Source organism: Lepisma saccharinum, chromosome 23 (genome assembly GCF_977018435.1).
Source record: "Lepisma saccharinum chromosome 23, izLepSacc3.1, whole genome shotgun sequence".
Classification (NCBI taxonomy): domain Eukaryota; kingdom Metazoa; phylum Arthropoda; class Insecta; order Zygentoma; family Lepismatidae; genus Lepisma; species Lepisma saccharinum.
The window spans coordinates 9,839,288-9,863,770 of NC_139251.1; the positions used below are offsets into that span (position 1 = coordinate 9,839,288).

The 24,483-nt window shown below is 38.1% G+C and overlaps 1 protein-coding gene across 1 annotated transcript in view; it reads left to right on the plus strand.

Moving 5' to 3' along the window:
• drosha (ribonuclease 3 drosha) overlaps positions 1-24,483 on the plus strand; it is a 221,289-nt gene that overhangs the window by 112,416 nt on the left and 84,390 nt on the right. The window contains exons 9-12 of the mRNA XM_083144582.1: positions 739-882; positions 10,299-10,449; positions 11,957-12,164; positions 15,304-15,437. Coding sequence (XP_083000708.1) covers positions 739-882; positions 10,299-10,449; positions 11,957-12,164; positions 15,304-15,437 — 637 coding nt within the window. The remainder of the gene's footprint in view (positions 1-738; positions 883-10,298; positions 10,450-11,956; positions 12,165-15,303; positions 15,438-24,483) is intronic.

Sequence of the window (24,483 nt, forward strand, 5' to 3'; positions counted from 1 at the left end):
ATAAAATGGACTTAACCTTTAGCATCTGGATGCCCAATTTAGAAACTACACCTGTACTTCCGTTGGCAACAGATGGTTGATATTTTGACCAGCAGCGCACGGAAGTAAATAACACACCATTTCTTGTAAACTATACATGATATTTCAGTTCTGTCTTTTTTATCTCTAGTATGCATATGAAGGTACGACATATTTTCGAATTACAAAACAATATATCCATTGTTACTATTATTAACAAGTGAAGTTTGAAAAGGTCCTTATTTTCCATTTGTTATCCCCATATTATTATTAAGTGGCTATAATTTCTACAGTGCTACATCTTTTTGAAAAATTTAAATTCTACAAGCAAGAATCAGTAAATAGCAAGATTTTAAGCAGTGTTCAAGAATTGAGGATTCAGGGGGACGTGGGGGCAAAAGGCTCAATTATCTCCATTAGGTTGAGGGAAGGTTTTCATTGTGCTTAACCTTTTGATTTTTGTTAGTTTACTCATAAGCTCTGGCTTTTCTCATTAAGCTTGCTTCAATTAGGGAAATTAAGTTGAAGATTTTTTTGTAAGAATGGTGGAGAATTCAGTACACCACAACAGACCAATGCTCCCAATAAGACACTTTGAAACAGAACAGACAAGGAGAGAACAAATTATTTCTTTCTAGATGTGGTGTAAATTTCCCTGTTTTCATTATTTAATTAAAACTAATTATGTGCATGTCTTTTTTCCTTTTTTTAAAATTTCAGATAATGGTAAAGAAATACTTTCAATGAATGAAGTTCTACATTACCTACTTGCTCAAAATACGCCTCTTCTTGAAGAACAGGCATTACCTAACATGCTAAAAATGACACAGTTTGAATGGCAGAATTTTGCAGATGAAGTGAAAGGTATGTATATATTGTGATATTTTTCTTCAGTTGATACTGATTCTAATACAGTTATAGATCCCTATGATAACTCTAAACGCGTGAAAATAGGCAGCTGGACAAAATTACCGTTCAGTAATAGGAGACCCACTCAGAGGTGGTCACCCTCTGGAGGGCGACCCTCATGAGGGCAGACCTCACTCTCACCTTCGAAGACTTGTGAGGTTGAGGTCGATCCATGAGGGTGAAGGCATGTGAGGGTGAGGGTGAAAGGCTAGTTGTGAGGGTGAGGGTGAAGTTGATCCATGAGGGTAAAAGGAGAGTCATGAGAGTGAGGGTGAAGTCGAGTCATGAGGTTGAGGGCAAAAGATGAGTCATGAGGGTGAGCGTGAAAGAAGAGTCGTGAGGGTGAAAGTTGAGTCATGAGGGTGAGGGCAAAAGATGAGTTGTGAGGGTGAGGGCAAAAGGTGAGCCATGAGGGTGAGGACAATCCATGAGGGTGAAAGGCAAGTTGTGAGATCATGTGAGGGTGAGGGAAGTTGAAGGAAAATAACCATCTCTTGTTTAAAGTGGGATCCGAACCACAGTGTGCCTCCACCAGGTCTAATAATAAATAGGCTTGAATGTTTTTAATTCGTTTTGTGGTGTTCTAGTCCAAAAATTCATTTTTATAGTGCCTATAAATGCCTATTAGGTTAGTACCTATTTTGCTTAATTGTGCCTAAAATGCCTGAGAAGTAGCTAGTCTAGCAGAGATAGATCAATCAATCTCAAATATCTAAGCCAAGCGTCAGGTTAACCTTGCAGCAGGTTTTCGCATATGTATATCCAAACGTGCGCGCAGAATATAGTTCCACTGAGACGGGTTCTATTCCGACACAACTGCATACTTGCAAGAAAACAATTATTTAATTTATAAACTACAGACAAAATAATACATCCATTAGCAGGTGTGGACTTGATCGATTGCAATCACTGTGCAGACGAACTTGGATCCACAGATTCGCCAACTGGAGTTTTGTATTGCGCTGAGGAATCACTGAAGCCGAAGTGTGAGTCGAGCAAGACAATACGTTGTAGAGCGCGTGGAATCCGTGATACCAGTGTTGCACATCCCACTATTTTAACGCTATGTTTATTGTGATTAATAATCGTGCTATACAGCGGCGAGAATGGCTGAATCGAGGCCTCCTGTTCAGATAGTGTTATTGTGGGCTTCATCCGAAGGGAAAAGCTCTTCAAATCAAGCAAGTTGTTTTAAATGCATAATCCTCCTTAAGGAAACAAGATCAAAGTATAAAAGGACGTGAGGTGATTTGCCGTAAATGTGCGCACGAACTGCATCCCGGGTGTTGAATGATTTGCTGTTCGAGTTTAGGAAGAGGAAACGATTGTTTGTTGTTTGACGACAAAAGAATGTCCACCGTATTAAAAAATAACCCCGTGAGAAGAAACATGTTTATTATTTGGACCAGACGTGCTTTAACTCGGTGAGGGGAGGGTCGGGGGCGTACATGGAATTTTTTTTTATACCACCGTGCAAAACCACCGCCAGGGCTGAAGAAACCGACGAGAAAGGGAGAGGGGGGGGAGGCTTATTGTTTCACCCACTAACAGCAATGAAGTCTTTGTTGAAGGTGCATATTTACTGTTCCGTGCAAAGAAAGGGAAGGATGATTAGCAAGAAATGGACAGACCAAGATTTGAATTCTGGTTTAGTGAAGTCATTCATAAATTGAAACCAGAGTAATAGCAGCAGACAATGCACCTGATTGTATATATCCCCAATAAGAAATCATGCTTTTTTTTTTTTTCTGATATAACTTGAAGTGCATGTGTCTTACAGTAACAAAGGTTTTCATAAATGTATTTTTTTATAAACAAAAAAACAAAAAAATTGTCATTAAATTCAAGACGGCCTGTCGTTGTTTACTTATATATTTACTTATTTTTTATTTTTGCATGCTCAAAATATACACACATGCTCATGGGCGTCCGGAAGGTGAAAGTCAACCAAAAATTATGAATTTCACACATATAATTTCATTTTAGCCACAATAATATGTGTTAATTATTGCATTAACACCATAAATTCAAATTTAAGCAATGTTTTTTTAGAGAACTACACTCTTTTGGGGGGAAATGTGACTTGTTTGCCCCCCTGCGGAAAAAATACCTTCCTTGCCCCTCCCTGGAAAAAATCCTGCACACGTCCATGCACATGCTCTCATGTTTCGAAGATATTTCGCATTTATATTAAGTAATGACACATTTTTTAAATAATTTATGTGCCGAAAGTACTTCTAAAATGTTATGTTTCAGGAGACAAAAAGAAACACAAAAACATTCCGCTTGACATGCATGCGGGTTTTGATGTGTTGTGTGGTTGGCAATACTGTGGATTTTCTCAGTGTCTGCGATGTAAGCAGCTCGGTGGTCGAGGAAAGACTGGCACGGAAGATTCTGAGCTCAGTTCTCGCGCGGATTGATACATAAAACCTGCTGCAAACTTAGCCTGACGCGCGGCTTAATTAATTTCAAATCACAATATTTATTGTATTGTTGAAGCCACAGTTCATAGGCAACACTTTTTTTTTTACACGCTTCTCATCCCTCGATGCGTTCAGCTGGCCTAGCTCGCTCTTCCTCCGCCTCACAGTTCCAGGTAGAAACGAGTTTCCGAAGGGAAAGGGAAGATTTCTGCCTCTACCTCCCTTGCCCCCTCGCCCCTGCTCCAATGGTGCTTTCAGGTTCTCCAGTCTATCCTATAGGACAGATAGGGGATTGGATTCCTTTCGCTTCCTTTGTAAATCCTCTAAAGAACTAAGGGGAAATTTTTCTGCAGTACTTATGTTCTCTGTATTTACACTACTTTTTACACGTACAATATGTATGTATAATATGAGATGTACTTTTATTATTTATGCAATTGGAACGTCTTATGTGCAGACAAAAATTTTATGCTTTTTTTTTTCAAATATGGAATATATAATGATTAAATAACAAATATTTGCTCACGCCCTCTTTTGCTCTCGTTTTAGTAGTGTTTTACTTAAATATACTAATCTCTTGGCCCCAATAAAAAAATGGATAAGCTAAACAATCATAAATATGGATGTACTTATTTGGGCAAGAGAACAGGCGTTCTAATTCTTGTTGTTGGTTTGGTTTATTTTACTTCGCTTTTCTGCCACATTTGGTTAGCCCCGAAAATGAGGATGAGTGATGATATGATGAAACTGATGAAGGGACCTCACAAAGAACAATTCAGGCCGGAATTCGTGACGAGCATGCATTCTTGTTCCTGTGTGTTGTACTCTGCCTGCAGTAAATAATGAAAAAATTGGAAATGAAAAATGTATTCCAGAACTCAAAAAGCCAAATGAATATCATTAAAGAAAGTAGAAAAAGGTGTGTTTTGTTACCTGTTTATCCCCCATCGCTTTTTCTAGCTGTATAGATTTAATCGCAATAAGTAGCTAAGATCTTATGAAAGTTGTGAGGGACAATCATAATCAGAATTCTAAGCTCCTGATTTCACAGTGCCCTGCAGATGCACTGGGAGGAAATTATTTGTATTTTCTTCTCTCTTCCATCGCTTTACCTAATTTCTGCCATGACGATGAACGTTGATTAAATTAAACAGGTGAAGAGTGGTTGCAAAGAAACACTCATGCAAAGGCCATGGCTGCTCGAGCCCGATCCTTCAGTAACGAGATCGTGAGATGGGGATATTAGGGAAATCAAGCAATGCAAAATTTTTGAGAAAACGTTAGTCATATATAAAGTTGGTATTTCAAAAATTCAATTGAAAATTACTGCTCAGGAAAATGCAGTTTGCTTTACCGATACCCACGTATCCAAATGGTTTCCCACGTTTCCTCTCATGTTTGCTGTCGGCCAACCTCCGTGGGGGAGGTAAAGTGGTCCCAGATCTGTACCCGATGGAGGCACATTAAACTATAGGTCTAGTCCCGATTAGCCTTTCTGTGTATAAAGTGGACTTAAAACATCAAATCAACCAACCGTGGGGGAGTGGTTACCACAGCGTGCTACGACACCAGCAGTTCCGGGTTCGAACTCCTACCTGGACATGGGTGGTCGTTGTGTTTGTCCCTTCATTAATCAATCTTCGCGATTAACCAAATGTGTCAAAAAAGCGAATCAAATTAAATCGTTTATTGATTGATTGTTTGATTTGGTTTATTTTACTTCGCTTTCCGCCATTTTTGGCTAACCGCAAAGACGATATGATAAAATTGATGAAGGGGCACACAAAGATCATCCATTGCTAAGCCGAGTTCAAACCTGGCATCTCTGGCTCCATAGTCAAATCAAATCGTTTTTGATTTTCGAATGTGGGTGGAAGTTATTTGTACAATTTTTTGTAGTAATTCCTAACTTTGCAATTTTTCCTGTCTTAGACGTTCTTCTTTTAGGAATATTGGGCCCTAAAAGGGGGGGGGGGGTTAAGTGTCGACGTCACCGCATGTCCCTGCCTTTTGGTGACTCATCGTATGTTGGCATAATGATGCCAGCTCTCCCCCTTTTTTTTCCACCTGAAAGATTTGTTGGAATCAGTCAGTACTCATTTGCTTTGTTGTTCCTGTGAAAAAAATGTGGTTGTATGAGGAGATATGTGTTCCAAAATGACAAAGGATAAGACAGCCCAAAGTGTATTTAATCAGTGGTATTCCAAGATGGGATCGTTGGGGGTCATTACCTTTCCCCTTTGCTCCAGTATTCTTTTTAAAAAGTGAAAGGCAGTAAGTGATAGAAATTACTGTGAAAATCCTGGACACGCCACTGCTATTAATTAATAATTCACCTTCGCAGGGAATTGTCAATTAAAGTAATTCTGACATAAAGAACTTGCACTAACCATTTGGACAATTTGAATAAATACCCCAGTTTCGGATCGCATCCCATTTCGCCTAATGGCTTACCAGCACCAGTCAATCAGATCTGGCAGCTGTCTGCTATTTTATGAGAAATGGGATATAGCATTTTGCCTAAACCAGTTGGAGGGGGGGAGTGAGATAAATTTTGATCCAAGTAAACACCAAACAATTCGCAACATGTGCCCATGCTAATTACAAAGTCACATAAGCCAAACATTCAGGTGTTGCTCCTAGAAAGAAGCATTGTCACACAATCCAGCAGCTATATGTACGGAAATAATTATAATCAGAATGCATTTATCATGCATTTTCTGCCATTCAAAAATTCAGTTTGTGTGCTTGTTTTTCATTATTAGCTAATGTGAAATTAAACGTATTGAAAAAATATTTGAAATCGAAAAAATATTTGAAATCGTTTGTTCCAACACAAATGCTTTTGCACCGAATTCTACCCCCTATTTGCGTAATTTACGAGGATAATAACGTCTTTGATACTACTACTACTGCTGCTGCTGACATAAATTCATGGTTGCGCCTCTGATTTTAATGCAGGGTGCAGTTTGAAGGGGGATAGGAGGAATCCCTCTCTCTGTGTCTTGAACCATCAAACCTCGTTATGCATGACACATCTTATCCAGGGATCTTTATTTCCAATTCACTGGATATGTAAATTATATTATTAAATATATTGTACTTAGAGTGTTCCAGTATAGTTTAATTCAGTTTGCAGCCCCATAGTTACAAACAAAATAATATTTGTAATAAATTCTGGCTGTGTACAGTGCTGCCAACTTATATGGGCCAGAGGGGCTCTAGTACACACAATAATTTGTCGTGATATTATTGCTACTATTATATTTGTTGGCATGATACGTGGTGGAGTGATTATTGAAATCAGTAAATAATAGATATCAGAAAAGTTACGATACATTGTTAGTGGGCATTCAAATCATAATACTTGGAAGGAAGGATTTATATGATATTTGTGAACTTATGCAGAGTAATTAAAGTGCTTGAGGCCACTCATTCTCTTAGAAAAGTTGCCGCCCCTAGCTGTATCATATTTAGATGCCATATATTTGAGATTTTCTAAGACTTCTGGTGTTTCACAAATACTTGTCTATTGAATAGTAAAAGCTGGCTGTGTTTTTAACGCATGTTGGGTCGCTTCGTCGTTTAATCCTGTTTGAGAGCTTGTTGAGTTTTGTAGCAATTTGTTGTCTTAAAAAATAAAAAATAAAAATAATAAATGTGTTCCCCGATCGACTCGTGAGAGGTACAAGTTTGTAAGATTGGTGAAGAATTATTTGACAAAGTAGTTATTTATAATGGAATTTGGTATCCATTATGATGCTGTAGGAGCACTGAAAGTACTATTATAAAGGTGCTCCCCTGTGCATAGCACCATGCCATGAAGGGGTATAGGGGGTGTGGGGGTAATGCCCCACACTTTCTTGATCCGGTCGTGAGTGGGGGTGATGTGATCAGCATCACACCCCTGACCGCCTTTACCCCCCAGGGTTTCCCCCAGGTACCCTTGTTATTCAACGCTGGGTGGGCGCCGGAGCCGCTTCCAACGTTAGAAAAGTTCCCGGATTTGAACCGGCCGTGGTTCGAACCCGGGACCTTTAGCATGGTAGTCAGACGCGTTACCGACTGAGCCACCACACGTAAAACTGAAATCCTTCAGTTCTCGGAGCACAAAACGAAGTTTACATTGTTACTCTTGCTTGAAACGTTGAAAACTATTGATACACTGGGTGGGTAGGAGGACAGTAGTTCAGGAGTTTGAGGAAAACTATACGTTTGAAAATAATTTTTTGAATTTTTGGTGGACAATATGAATAGCTGGTTTGAAGACTTGCATTTATTTTCGCAAGTAGTCCTATTAACTGCACATACTTGGCAATAATGTAGGTACTTGTGAATGTTTATTTTATGGTGAGATGTCAGGTGATCTTTTAATGTAAACGAAAGCATGTGTGCATCAGTAAAAGATTTTCGCATCTAGAAATAAAATCCAAAACACATTTCTACCTCACTCAAAGATTATGAGATTTCAATCGAAATTGTACCAATTACACCTGAATGTATACGTCGGTTAAGCGCCATGAATCCAACCTTTAGTGATCAGAGTGAGATTAAATTTGCTTGGATCATAGAATACATCACTGTAAATCAATTTCTGTGATACCTTGCTGTTGTATTTCCTTTTATATGACATAGAAGCTCCAATCATTATTTTAAACTTTCGTTTTAGGAGTAGCTCAAAGAAAAAAAATTGTTATTGGAGGGTGATTTGAAGGAAAGTTTTCCCAACTTGTTTAGAATGTTTTGTCAAAAAAATTTCGAGAAGGGGTTATAGCCCCTTATTCCCCCCTTCCTCTGCGTACGCCAGTGGGGTGAGCAAATTGTGTGTGTGCTAGAAGTGGAATCCGAGATCCTCGGATTTAAAAGTGACAGCATGGGCACTACAATATCTGGGAGTTGACAAAGGGAACCCCACGATACATTTATCCATGAAAATAATGGACATTTCCACTCAATTTTTTTTAAAGCAATTTCAAAAACTGCATTTCGCGTTTCTCTGCGTTCAGTTTAAGGGGAAAACCAGACTTCATAAAGTTGCAAGGCTAGCGTTGCGCTGAAAAACATGCACCACCATGTTAATACGTCACTACTGAGAGAGAGCTCGTTTGTCGTCTGCTTCGAGCATCCAGTTTACTGGGGGTAGCCCACGGTGATCGAACATGTGCATCAGTTTCACAAATCTGTGTAGAGTTCAGGCGGGATCCAAGGGTGAGGCAAACGTTGGGTTTGTCAGTTCTTGCATTCTTTTCCATTCGAGTGAATGGGTAGTGTAGTTTGGTGCGATACATTTCCATCGTGATAGTGTAGTGTAGTGTAAAAAAAAAAATGTATTTGTTATTATTGTGCGAGATGTAGATGAGTGGCATTGGTGCTGTGAAAGAGGTGTTTGCGTTTCTTACTTTCTTTGTGATTTGGGTTTTACATTGCAGATATGAGTTGTGAGGACAGGAAAAAAATTAGCAACGGCTAAAAGAAAACTCCCGTCGAAGAAAATAGAGTTTTTTCACAAAAAAAAAACAGGCTACGGAAGGGAGCAATGAAAATGGGGAGGGAGTAAATTCAGTTACTAGTCTGGACGAGGATATTTTATGTGACAGTGCAGAATCTACAGATTGGACGAGATTGAGTGCAGACAATGCAATTTGCGCGGAAAGTGAAACAGCTCAGCGAGTTCGAAACATTTATGTTATTTATATTGGATTGATTTTTTCGATTCATTGATTTTTGGTGTTTAAAGTTGGGGGCTAAAGGCTAATCGGAACTGGACCTACAGCTTAACCTTTAAACAGCCAAGCCGGTTTTCGAAAGTAACCCCTCTCTCGCCGCAGTCTTTGCGTGCGATTTTAAAATTTTTACACTTATTTCAGAAAAACGTTATATCTCTGAGACTATTTGAGCAATCTACTTCGGATAACTTTTGTTTGAAAGCAAAAACATCGGAGCATCACTTATCCCCATCTTCGCAAATTAGCCAAAAGTAGCACAAAAAGCGAAGTAAAATAAAGCGAATGAATCAATCAACTTAGTGACTTTAGCATTCGACACTAGTGCCACTGCTTCCTGATTTTCAAATACACCGTGTCCCAAAAGTCCGGTAACACTTTTATTAATTCATTATACAAAAACTACAAGTGATATAGCTTTCGTGTATATGTCATATGAAAGAGTATCTCAAATGTTTTTTTTAATGTATGAGTTCACAATGCCTCGATATGGGAACCATGTGTAACACGACATATGTCTACACGGTAATAAAATTCTTGCCATACTGTTTGGAGCATATCCTCAGAGACAGTAAACGTTTTCTGCGCAGTGTCATCACGGAAACTTTACAGACCATTTTTCTTCGCAGAAAACACTGTAACTGGCCATACTTACCTGGATATGTTTCAGCAGTGGTTGTTCGCACAAATGTAAGAAGATTCTGACAAATTCCAGTTCCAGCAGAAGGGGCCAAACCCCATTATCATCACGACGTTCGTGAATTCCTGAACAACGAGTTACCTCAACGCTGGATAGGGCGAGCAGGGCAAAATGATCAGTGTTTCGACACGTGGCCTCCAAGATCCCCGGATCTAACTACCTGTGACTTCTTCTTATGGGGATACATAAAGGATAGTGTGTATGTGCCACCTTTACCACAAAATGTAGAAGAACTCAAGAACAGGATTGAAGAAGTTGGGAACTGATACACTAAAAAAAACATTTGAGATACTCTTTCATATGACATATACACGAAAGCTTTATCACTTGTAGATTTTGTATAATGAATTAATAAAAGTGTTACCGGACTTTTGGGACACGGTGTATAGTGGTGAATCAGTACCTAGGCTTTGCAATAGTATGGGTATTTCAATCCACGTCGCTACATTGATACAGGCTCGGTTCTAGTTTTAGTAAGTAGTAATTATGTACCTAATTTTATACACACATGTATTTTTGTAGGCATGATTGTAACTTACCCTGGAATGAAGCCATGTTCAGTTAGAGTGGATCAGTTGGATAGAGATCAGCCTAACAAAGATGCCATCAACCACCCAGAAATTGTTCACTTTGGTATTAGACCTCCTCAACTCAGCTATGCTGGAAACCCTGAGTAAGTTTGTAACTAGTAAGTTGTTTCTGTTATGAAAATCTATTTGGACATTAATTGCATTGGGAATTAACCAGAATCAGCCAGTTGGTAGCATCAAATGATAATAACATTGTCTAGGCATTCTTGGTCTAATATTTCAAAATCAAAGGACATAACTTTAAATAAATAATGCACATTGAGTAAATGTCAAGCAATTAAAGATATTTAAAAGGTTAAAGGTGACTGAAGCGTTTTGCTGATCACATCACCTTCAGAATGTCCAATATCAAGAATGTGTGGAGCCCTTCCTATCCCTACATCTGTTATGTTCCTTCATGGCACAGGGGTTAGCATTACAATGTACCACTGATGGGATTTGTTCTAAAAAAGGAAGTTGCATATTAAAAATGTATTTCACTTTATAAACCCACTGTATGTGGACAATTTCCCAATATTTTAAAGATAATTTTGTGTATCAAAAGACTGAGTTGTCACCTTCATATGACTTAAATGTTTTTAATTGTTCCTTTCATGAGATCATTACGAAGTGAATAACCCATTAAATATCAATATTTCAAGTTCTGATAATGCAGAAAACACAGTTCCAACTACAGTAAACCCTTGTTAATCCAGAACCCGATAAGCCGGACTTTGCTTAATCTGGAGAAGAAAAAAAAGCAGCAGAATGCAAGGTTTTAAATGTGGCTAGAAGTCAACAAAAGCACTTCTCAAAGAAAAACCACTGACGAATTTCTGTTTTCCACAGATTTTGTACTGTACTGTATAGTGTATTTAGGCCTATGCCCTTTAAATACTTTAAATACACCATAATAAACGGAGTTTTAATGCACTTTCTACAGTTATTTCAGTTAATCCGGACTTTTGTTAAATATATTTATCCATATACCGTATTAACACGTGTATAATGTGCATGCGTGTACAATGCGCACCCTGGTTTTTAATGGAGAAAAGTGACATTTATGAACCCTTAAACTGGCAGTTAGCAGCACAAGATTTCTTCAATTAAGGCATTTACACTCCATATATGTCATATTATTTGGCTAGTAATGCATTTTAATTGTTATTTTGTTCTTATCTTTTCTTTCATCCAAAGTACCATAATGAGAAAGTTCCTTCATTTTGTGATGAGCTTATTTCAACCACACTGCACATTAGTGTCACCATCTTGAATGGAATTGTCTTGTCACATTCAAAAATTGCAACATTTAAGTTTGACAATGGTATATAACATATATAACATGATAGGGTTCCGTAAACATGAAAGATCATGGCAAGTGTCACAAAATCATGGAATGGCCCTGTACAGTTTCATGTTGGCTGTCCGAATTATTCCGTGCATAATGCGCACCACAGATTTTAGCGGCAAAAATTTTGGAAAAAAGTGCACATTATACATGAGTAAATACGGTATCTTAATAACCTTTTCCGCCATCCTCTTATTTTGGTATCAGCCAAAATTTCATATCAGTCCATCCCTAATATTGTTACTATTGTGCTTTTCTTGTAGATATCAGAGAGCCTGGCGTGAGTATGTGAAGTTCCGTCATTTGTTGGCTAATATGCCAAAACCATCATCTGAAGATAAGAGGAAATTGGAGGAGAAGGAAAGCAAATTGCAGGAAATGAGAACTCAGAGCAAAATGAAGAGAGATGTCACAATCGCTGTTTCTGGACAAGGCTTCTTCAGAACTGGAATAATGTGTGATATGATTCAAGTATGTAGAACAATTGAAGACTTACTGTCTTTATTTCTTATTGATCCAAAATTGTATTTCAATTTCAATTTTCCTTCATTAAAGGGCGAGGTTCAGCCTGCTGCTGTTCTACCACCTTGATAATTTGGGCCTCCCTGATGGTGTAGTGGTAATGCCATCACCTTGTAATTAAGGGATTCTGGTTTCCATACCCGGTGGAGGCACATAATGGTTCGGATCCCATTTTAAACTGTAGATCCAGTCCCGATTAGCCTATCTGTGCACAAAGTGGACTTACAACAAAAACTGAAACAAACTAACATTATCAGAATTGAGCCTTACTCTTCAAGTCTGATTATTTTGAAACAAGTCTGGTGGTTGTTATTGTGTTTTACACCAATCAGTTCTGTGTTTAAACAAAGGAATTATTGTCATACTTTTGTAGAAAATGTAAGCAATGTGAACTATTTCCAAGTGTAACTCATGAAAATTTACTTGAAACTGGTATCCCAACCAGGGATCGAACCTAGGTTTTTGCCATTCTTGCCTTTGATCTACCACTGAGCCACCAAGCAAACCTCTGGTCTCCACACAATTTCTGCAACTGAAATCACATGCAGGCTATCACACCCCTAGGAAAGGTAAACACTTACAAAATATAAATATGGCTACATTAAAATTGGTATTGTTGCATTGCATCCTGTGTCATTTTTAGCAATGAAGCTGGCATCGATGAATGTCAGTGACCAGTAGTGATTTTTACTTTGCTTCTAAATATTAACATCAATTCATAATTTACCTAGTACAGTACAATAATGTGATAACACAAATCCTCCCTTTAAGGACAAAGCATGTAGCCAGAAGGCATTTTTCATTCTCATTGAGGCTCGTACCATTGTACAGTACTTTTTTCAATTCAAGCACTTTGTATGGAGATAACCCATAACCCATATTTTCAACAACTTTCTCCCTATTTCCATGTTTTACTATCTGCACTAATAACAGAGTTGCCCTATGCTGCAATTCCATAATTATTGTCTTTAAAACTTATTTCTACATGTTCAGGATATTAATTTTGTTGTGAATTTTGCAAAAAGCAAATGCAAGTTAACAATGCACTGAACATGTAAAGTGTGTGCATTCAAAGAAAGAAAGATAGAGAAAAAAAGAACTTTCCATATTTAAGCTGCTGGCTATTAAAATTGCAACACAATGGAAAACAAGAGCTATCAAGCTATCAAAATCATATTCTACAAAGTACTGATGGTACAGGAGTGAAATGATTACGTTTACATCTTGGTTGGACATGTGGAACATTTCGAAATCAGTTGGCCATGGTGAAAGGCTGCAGCAGGCAATATTACTTTGTGCAACATTGTGAGGTAATAACTTCTGCTATGTGACGTGACACAGAATGGAGAAGACCTGGAATTTGTGTCTGGGGGTAAATCAGTCCATGCAGTTTCAACATATTGCCAAAGTTCATTTGTTGTTACTGTGGGTGGTCTATGGCATGTCAGTCATTCTGAGATCATGAACCAGATGTGTTCAGTAGGCAGCATATCTGGTGGGTCAAGGAAAGAGTGGTCATTTTTGGATGTGTCATGTCACATGTGGTTGCACATTGCTAGAGCCACATGGTGAAAAAAACATCACGATTTCGGTAGTAAAACTTGGCAATTTTGGGATCAAATGCGGTATATTTCTCTCCATGACTAATGTAACATTTATAAGAGACTCAAAGTAGCAGTTAGCAGCACAATACTTCTTTCATTAAGGCATTTACACACTCCATATATGTCATATTATTTGGCCAGTAATGCATTTTAATTATTATTTTCTTTTTCATTATCTTTTCTTTCATCCAAAGTATCACAAAATTGCAACGTTCCTTCATTTTGGGATGAGCTTATTTCAACCGCATTGCACATTAGTGTCAGCCTCTTGAATGGAATACTGTTGCCATATTCAGAAACTGCAGAATTTAACCTTTACAACGATATATAACATGATATGGTTCTATAAACATGAAAAATCAATGCAAGTGTCACGGAATGACCCTGTACAGTTTCAAGTTGGCTGTCCGAATTATTCTATGCATGATACATACCACAATTTTTGGGGGCAAAGTTTTGGAAAAAAGTGTGCATTATACATAAGTAAGTACGGTATATTCATATTGGTTTATTGTTAAAATTACTGATTTACCGATCTGACATATCTATAAATATATTATAATAAAGTGCAAAATTCTGCCATTTTCTTATAATTTGTGTGGATAATCTTCATGCCCTACTTTTTTTTTTTTTAAAAAAAAAAGTGTGTGTCTAAATATGCAACATCTTTTGCTCTGCAGTCAATGGACAATTCAGGTTTGTCAAGGGCCATTTGTAATTTTATATCGGATCGGTATAATATTGGTTATCAGTATTGGTAAATTTTATATTGGTACTTTATTAATATCTGCCAAAATTTCATATCGGCCCATCCCTAGTATGCTGTGATCAATATAAGGGAAACTAGAGATGCCCATGCTACCTCATATGAATCATGAACACCTTGTTGATAATTTGAGAGTCATCTGTGCCAGTTGATACAGCAATAAACTATGCTGACACCCTTTTTAGATTAATGAATATAGTAATGCAGTCCTCCTCCGTGGTCGTGCGGTCTAAGGCACTGCTTTGGGCTCTGACTGTGGGACGGCATGGGCACAGGTCTGCTTGGGTTCAGTCTCTGGGTTTTCAGCCTGTGTATAGGACCGGTGGCAACCCACCATTTTTAGGATATTGGGGAGCTACGCGTGAGTAGCATAACCCATTCTGGGAAATCTCCTATAACAGCTGGGGGTTCATCATTCTGACCCCGCGTCACCCTATTGCTGGTTGAAGATCTCCACACTTTTAGATAGGATTGTGGGAGGTAGACTGGCAGTCGGGAGATAGGTGAAAGCCTTTCCAGGCCTGTAGAGCCACTGGTTATGTTATGTTAATAATGCAAAACTCTTAGTTGTACTATTTTGTTATGTTGATAATTGCTAGAATAACTACTGCATTGACCCAAATACTGCACCACACAGGTGATCAAACCTTGCACTTTGAAAATTATCACAATTGTTTTTGTCCACAAAGTAAAGATATTTTATTTTTTCCATTTGTAGCATGCAATGTTGATTCCTGTGCTTGTGTGCCATCTTCGCTTCCATAAATCACTGGATGGGTTGGAGAAGACGATTAGTTACAAGTTTAAGAACAGATACCTTCTTCAATTAGCATTAACTCATCCATCGTACAGGTAAGGTGTTCATTATATTTTAATTTTTATTGTATACTTTCTGCACATTATTGTAGTATCATATTTTTATTGTTTTTTTAATCGCTTTTTCTGTTTTGAAATCTGATTTACCAACAGAGTGATGTGTACTTTCTTTTTGTCAGTGATAGAGCAAACACTTCAGTATAAGTCTATCTGCTTGTGTTTGTTCTTTTGCAATTTCTATCGACAGCATTTTGAAAAGTCTGTTGCTTGAAGATATGAGGTAAGTTTGAACTGATGCCCATACCAATTCTCATCAATATCGATGTTTGAACTTTGTAACAATTGAATGTTGTGTTAAGAATATTTATTAAGTTGTTTAGCAAGTTTCTGATGCATGATTTGTGCTACTTGGTTGTCATTGGAGATATTCAGATATAACTTGAAACATCTAGAAGATCCTGTTATATTCATGATGGATGTAGTAAACACTGTTTAAGTATTACGTATGTAAAGTTTTGTGTTTCTGCGTTGCTCAATTGGATATTTTTTTCTGATTAATTTCGAAGGCACATTGCCTTCATTCACTAAGGATATGGCATCTGGAGCGGAGATGGTAGTGCATCACTTCTTTGTTAGTTCCCGGCTGGTGGTAGTTGAATTTTCTCCCATTTGGTGGTGCTGGTGTGTATTTCCTGGCTTCTGTCATCTGCTTTGCTTTCTGCTTTCCATCATCAGGTGTCATTGCCAGGTGGTGGTTGAGGGTTGGACTGTCTGCTGCATTGTGTTGCTCTGTGTGATGTACATAGTTCCTGTTCTTTGAGTGGATGGAGGCCATTGCAGTCCTCCACCTCCTTCAAAATTAATCTGAAAACTATCCAATTGTGCAATGAGGAATCACGAAACTTCATGTATGCAATCCTGTTATATGTTGCAGCAGCAGCATGGCATTTGCAACATAAATCATCATCTAGTGAATTTTTTTTGTTGATTACTTGGTTCTGAATGGCCTTCATATAAGTTTCTGGCGCTACGACGCCAGGGGTTCAAATCCCAGCCTGGGCATGGATGTTTGTGAATATCCATTCATCAATTTCAATATGTCATCACTCATCCCCATCTTCGCAAATTAGCCAAAGTGGCACAAGAAGTGAAGTAAAATAAAGCAAATCAAACATTCATATAACTTTCTATTTCTGGTATCAGGTCTGTTGTTTAACCACTGATTTGTTGCTTGTTTAACCTCCTTATGTATATTGCTTTTACTTACCATGGAAGGGTTTAGTTTTTTCCATTCAGTTAATTCTTTGTCTTGGTTTGATATGTATTTATCTGTGACTGTGGCTGGTTTTAGGAGTGTGTGACTACCTTGTGATGAGGTTATTGCGTTATGAAGGAGAGACTATTTCTTTTCTGTGTGCAAAATATTCCTGAAGTGGCTTAATTTTGTCTGAATCTAATTTGGTAATACAGTAAAAGTTCTCAATAACAGACAGGCCTGGGGGAAAAATAAATGTCCGTTATTAAGAAGTGTTCGCTATTCAGAAAAAAGTGTAGGATATTACTCAGCAGGATAAGCATATTACAGTACGTATTTTATGAACATAATGTTGATGACTGCAACTTTTTCCTTTAACCTTTTGTGTCACAAACATGTCAATCGAGATACCCAAATGTAACCCTCACGGTCCCAAGCGTCTCGATCGAGATGCTGTGTCAAGGTCGTAGTTTTTACGTTATAACTTTTCTATTTTTGGCTAGAATTTCGATTTTTTTTTATATTGTTCCTAACCTAACACATGTATTTAACAGAAATGTTTTTTTGCATTTTTTTTGTCTTCATGAAAATGGGGGGGGGGGGGGGGGGAAGGCAGGAAAAGGGACTTCTCTTTTGCTTCTCTTTTCAAGGTCAAATTTTTGCCGACACAGGAAGACCGGCTTTGTTGTTCTAAAGCAGTGCTTTTCACTCCCTCCTGTTAAGTGCATTTGAAGGAAGCTTGTTTATCAGTATTTGATGTCAAAATGAAAGTTTTCCGTGAGTGCGCAAGCAGGGGGTGGAGGAAGACTGGTTGTTGAATCTGCGTTGTGAGAATGGAATTTCGAAGTGTGCTGAAGGAAACCTTTGTTTTTTTAGCACAAGTGTCCACAAGTTGCGACAGGGGTTACCCTGCATTGTCTAAAAATAGAATTTCAAGCAGCTGCAAGAATTGGCGCTCATTTTTCACTACGTTCTAGCTTTTCGTCCGTGAATGTTGTGCGTATGTGTCGTTTTGTCCCCAAGTGCGAGGACATTTTTTGGGTGAAGTGGCAATTTTTTAAAATAATTTTTGAGGGTTTTCTCCCTCCCCCCTCCTCGTCTGAATCTGTGATTCATTCTGCGTACAACGGTATATCTTTCATATCTCTAGGGCATTTAGTTTCTGAGCTATAGTCATTTCAATGTAACTCTGCATTTTGAAGCTTCAATCAGTGGCGTGCCGACCATTCCTTTTGGGGGTACAACTGAAGTTACATTGGTCATATGATAATAATGCAAATATTTTTGTGTTCCTTACATGTCAGCGATAATATCTATGTGCATTTTGAACTTTTCATATCCTTTTTTTCGGGGGGGGGGGGGAGAAACCCCATTTTTTTTAAAAAAAAAGTATTTTCAGGGGATTTCCCCCTCCATATATAAGCCGAATGTGCATAAATTATATATCTTGTGAATCTGTGATTCATTCTGCGTACAACGGTATATCTTTCATATCTCTAGGGCATTTAGTTTCTGAGCTATAGTCATTTCAATGTAACTCTGCATTTTGAAGCTTGAATCAGTGGCGTGCCGACCATTCCTTTTGGGGGTACAACTGAAGTTACATTGGTCATATGATAATAATGCAAATATTTTTGTGTTCCTTACATGTCAGCGATAATTTCTATGTGCATTTTGAACTTTTCATATCCTTTTTTTCGGGGGGTGGGGGGGGGGAGAAACCCCATTTTTTTAAAAAAAAAGTATTTTCAGGGGATTTCCCCCTCCATATATAAGCCGAATGTGCATAAATTATATATCGTCTGAATCTGTGATTCATTCTGCGTACAACGGTATATCGTTCATATATCCAGGGCAAATAGTATCTGAGCTAAAGTCATTTCAAGGTACCGCTGCATTTTGAAGCTTGAATCAGTGGCGTGCCGACCATTCCTTTTGGGGGTACAACTCAAGTTACATTGGTCGTATGATAATAATGCAAATATTTTTGTGTTCCTTACATGTCAGCGATAATTTCTATGTGCATTTTGAACTTTTCATATCCTTTTTTTCGGGGGGTGGGGGGGGGGGAGAAGCCCAATTTTTTTAAAAAAAGTATTTTCAGGGGATTTCCCCCTCCATATATACGACGAATGTGCATAAATTATATATCTTGTGAATCTGTGATTCATTCTGCGTACAACGGTATGTCACTCATTTCTCTAGGGCAATTAGTCTCCGATCTACACTCATTTAATTGCAACTCTGCATTTTGCTCAAAATCGGCTTGGGAGAGAGAGGCTTACATGTGAAAATGGCCTTGGGACTCAAAAGGTTAAAGTCAGTCGTTTGCATTTCTGCTACATCGTAGCAGAAGTGACACACAAAGATAACCGCAAAGAGTACTGTCTACTTTTAAAAAGAAATATGTTCAGTGTAACATGAAACAATGTGCTCTTGTTCGAAATACTGGCCATTGTTGTGTTGAATTCCAGGAATTGCGACCGTTTTCTTTCAGGCTGTCCGTTATTAAGAAGTTTTATCTGCGTTGGGGAGGTAGTTTTCAGTGTCCACGTCACTTTTTAAGAATGTCTGTTATTGAGAAGTAATGTTTATTTCTGCCTGAGAATTTAAAAATGTCCGTAATTTAGAGGTGTCCGCTATTCAGAGATGTCAGTTAGGAGAAGTTTTAATATACTTATGAGGCCCCTCCCTCTTTACTTCTCCGGAACCCCATTCTCCACTGCTGATTTTAGAAGCAACTCTCTGGCTCTGGTCAACACATGATTCTTGTTTTTCTTTCCAGTTCTTGAGACTTTGTGTCCTTTGGACAATACCAGGGGTGTAATTTGGGGCTGAAATGGCCTAGAGGTTAATAATTTTTGTCAGATTTTTTACCTCTTGAGTTTTGTTTTAAGTAGTGTGTTGATTCTGATTAGGCTCAGGCATTCGTGTTGTCCTCCTTTTTCTGTAAGTTTTGTGTTCAACTGTCAGTGTTTTGCTGGAATCCAAGTTTCCATTTCTTTTTGTGGGTCTATTGCTCTTCCACGCTTCAGGTCAAATCCAGTTGCTGGCCTCCGTGGTGGAGTTGTTAGAGCAATGCGTTACGATGCCAGGGGTCTCGCCAAATCCAGATCTGGGCATGGGTGTTCTTTGTGAATGTTCCTTCATCAATTTCATCATATCATCACTCATCCTCATCTTTGCGATTACCCAAAAGTGACAGAAAAGCAAAGTAAAATGAACCAAATCAATCAATCAATTTCAATTATCTATTTTCGTTTCTCCATGGATTATTTTACATTTGTCCAGTCCAAATGATTGAGAATATTTCTGGAGAATATTTCTGTGATGTGCAGCAGTTGATTTAGTTTATTACTATTATATGCATAATGACTGAGCTGATACCGCTTTAAACCGATACCCATATTGATGACAACACTCTTACTGATCCCCATAGATACAGATCCCTGAAAGTTGTAACAATTAAAAGTTGTTCAAAATATTGGTTATTATTAATGAATGAGTAGTCCACTTCAATTTTAAGCATCAAGTTACCATAATTTTGCTTCAGAATATTAAAGAATTTCATAAGGATATTAGGATTACAAACCTATTATGTAATCACAGAGTCGCAGTGGTCTACTCCATAGGATGTCTGACTGCTATGTAGGAGAGACTGGCTCCATTCCCAGGGTTGGTGATCTAATGTTGGAATTTTTCCAGTCTTATCCTCGTGGCTCTGGGGCTCACTTAGCCACAAATCAATTGTAGCGAATACCTGGAACTTTGAGTCTAGGACGAAGGCGGAACCGACTGATTCAACTGTCTTGGACCCATCCGTATAAAACATGTTAAAATTACGGTGCTTTGCGCAAAGCTCTAAGATCCGCTGCTGGAATACAACCACCGGTGTTACTGCCTTTGGAAGAGCAGTCAGAGTATAAACATTAGATATTACAAATGCCTTATTAGTTTCATAGCAGGTTCTGCTTAACATTTATCATAATTTTGAATGAAGTTGATGTACAATTTGGAAAAGTACTCAATGTATGAATGAAAGCAAATGTTGTTTGAAGAGAAACTGGTAATGGTTATTAGGTGAATATAGTGATGTGAAACAACACAAGGTACAGGAAATTGCAGACCATAGGGTGGCATACTTCACAAGAAGAGGAATCCTTCAGTTATTTTGCAATTCAATAGTGAAAAGTGACAAGATCTAGGATATCAGAGATTAGTGATGGTACCGAAACTGAGATGGCATAGTAAAAATCCAAGCGAGAATGGGACCATAACCGTGAAGACTTGTTGTGACACGACCAAGAATGAGACAGTCGTCTGTAAAATCAAGATGGCTCTAAAATTCTGTATTTGAGACCAAGGGTATGGCATTGAAGAATTTGAATACAATGAAATTGTCTTAATTGTGCAATTTCTTCAAAAGTACCAAACAAATATCTATGTGAAAATTCATGTATAGGTTGTAGTCATTCTGCTAATGGTCTTTTCTGCTTATTTAATACATGTAACCAGGTGACATTTTTCTCGGAAAAAAATGTGTGGTTAGACAATACGTCATAGAGCAAGGCTATATGAATTACATCTTAATATTCATAAAAAAGTGACAACACAGTGGCAGAATTTTGCAGTATGTTATAGGCTATTTATAGGATAATCAGATTGATAAAATTGTCAATAATTCTATCAATATACACTCATATGTCTAAGTCAGCTGTTATCAATAGAGTAGTGATTTATCTGTTCCATCCCTAACATGTATATGCTATGATTAAATGAATATTAGAAAGATTATGAAATAGTTAAAAAATACAAGAAATGAGTTCTGCAGGGACAATAAGAAAAAGATACAAAGAAGATATGCCCTATTAAATAGAGCAGAAAAAAGGAATTCAAAAGAACCATCTACCTTGGAAGGGATATGCACACTTTTAAGAGTAAAAAAAAAAACACCTGGTACTAATAACTCCAGCAGAGGTGATGCAAATATGGAGGAATTGACTTACATCTATATCCAGGATCTAGAGCAAGAGGTGATGCCTGAGAGTGGAGAACAGCCTTATTTTGTTCAATATATATGAAGGGAAACAATTTAATATGCAGTAACTATAGAAGCATAACATTACTGCAAGTAGTATGGAAGGTCTTCTCCAGAATTTTAATTAAGAGATTCGAATTATACATGAAAGGTATGGTAGGAGACTAACTACCAAGCAGGTTTCAGAAAAGAAAAATCAAGGACAAACCAGATTTTTGCATAAGGAGAGAAACTTCAGGAGAGCTATGAAAATGATGTGTACTTTCACTTAATATATTATAGTATACAGATGTCTTCTATGAACTGGCAGTACCAACAAAACTCATAAACCTCATTGTAACAATATTAACTGATATTAACGTCAAAGCATATAAGAATCTGATTTTGACATTGAAAAAGGACTTTTCAAGTGTTGAAATCTGTAACTACAAACCTACAAGTACGCTGTTTAATAGACTTACACAATGCATATAGCATATACTGACCATATACTGGTGACTGGAAGCAACACAAATGCACTTAAGCAGACATTCTTAAAACTAACCAGAAGAGCTGCTAAGTTGGGTTTAAATGTAAATATGCAGAAAGCAAAATATATATATATATATATATATATATATATATATATATATATATATATACACAAATAATGAAGGAGACAGTAAACACTTACCACACGAATAGAAATAATTCAATATTTCGCGATCTGAGTCGCATTTTCAAGAAGGTAGATAAAAGATCGACGACACTGTGCCACTATATAGGCCCTTTCCATCGCCTGCGGAAAGATGTGTCAAAGCGGGGGGGTAAAAGGTGGATGATGGCAACACGGAAGCAGTTATTGAAGGTGGTGTTATGGCTGTTGGTGTGGATGGCAACTGTGAAATCGGAGTTTTGGGTGGAGGAAGGGTGATTATTTATCCTTAGATTCAAGGGGGTGGAGGTTTCGCCTAGGTAGAAGTTGCCGCAGGTTTGACAGATGAGGGTGTAAATTAGGTTGGATGAGTGGCAGGTGCCCTTAGGGTGAAGGGTGAACTCACCTGCCGCTGTAGGGATCAGGAGGGTGGGGGAGGTGATGAGTATGGGGCAGGTCTTGCATCTGGGTTTGTTGTACCTGTGGGCACTAGAGCTAACTCCCACAACCGCACCAAACAACCCAAAACCAACCCTCCAACTCTGATCACCCAATACCACCCTCACATTACGAAAATCAGACATACCCTCCACTCCCTCCTCCCATCCTGCACAGTGATCCCGAGACCAGAGACATCTTTCGGGAAAAACCTAGGGTCGTCTTCCTTCGCCCCCCCCAACCTCCAAAACATCTTGGTCCGAAACACCCCCACCCCTTCCGCACCCCTTCCCCCAGCCCACAGGTGCAACAAACCCAGATGCAAGACCTGCCCCATACTCATCACCTCCCCCACCCTCCTGATCCCTACAGCGGCAGGTGAGTTCACCCTTCACCCTAAGGGCACCTGCCACTCATCCAACCTAATTTACACCCTCATCTGTCAAATCTGCGGCAACTTCTACCTAGGCGAAACCTCCACCCCCTTGAATCTAAGGATAAATAATCACCCTTCCTCCACCCAAAACTCCGATTTCACAGTTGCCATCCACACCAACAGCCATAACACCACCTTCAATAACTGCTTCCGTGTTGCCATCATCCACCTTTTACCCCCCCGCTCTGACACATCTTTCCGCAGGCGATGGGAAAGGGCCTATATAGCAGGCATGCACGCCACTATACCCCCCGGACTCAAACTAGCCAACCAGTAACTCTTTCCTCTCCTCCCCGAAACTACCCACCCACCTTACAGTAAACACTGGCTAAAGTATTTCGTGTTTCCTTTCAACTGTTTCTGGCAACACTGACCGTAGAGACGCTACGGTCAGTATTCTGTGCCTCTACTCACAGTGTCGTCGATCTTTTATCTACCTTCTTGAAAATGCGACTCAGATCGCGAAATATTGAATTATTTCTATTCGTGTGGTAAGTGTTTACTGTCTCCTTCATTATTTGTATTTATCCGCCCTTCTGGCACCATTTCTAACCCTATTCCTGTGTATATATATATAAAAATCAAAGAAGGTAAAAGGAAACACTCACCAGACAGTAGAAAAATTCAAAATTTTCGCTAATTTTTACTTAGCCCTTTTGGCCCTCCTTGCTTTTATCCATTATATATATATATATATATATATATATATATATATATATATATATATATATATATATATATATATATATATGATAACTAGAGCCCGGATTTTCAGGAACTGAAAAGTATTTAAAATGGCAGGCAAAAAGGCAACGAAAAATTGAAAAAAAGGCAGGGTATGTCAAAAAAAAGGCAGTGAAAATTGAAGAAGAGGCATTAAAAATTGAAGGGAAGGACTTAAATTCTTCTTAAATCTTTAAAAATGTATTTACAAATAAAAAATTTGAATAACAAGGGTTATTGAAAAACGAAATCAAGTAGAAGAGAAATATAATTTTAAAAAAATGCCTTGTCGGAATGACAAAAGAGGCAAAAAAGGCAAAAATGTTTGAAAAAGGCAGTTTAAGGTGAAATAGGCAAAAAAAGGCAACATAATGCCTTGTTGGAATGACAAAAAGAGGCAAAAAAAGGCAAAAATGTTTGAAAAAGACAGCGTAAGGTGAAATAGGCAAAAAGGCAACAAAGTATTGTTCAGAATGTTAAGAACCTTCGGATCGGTGTAGTTTTGTGTTCAATTTTTGTCTACCAGCATCGGAAACGAATAGGCATTTTGCCTAAAAT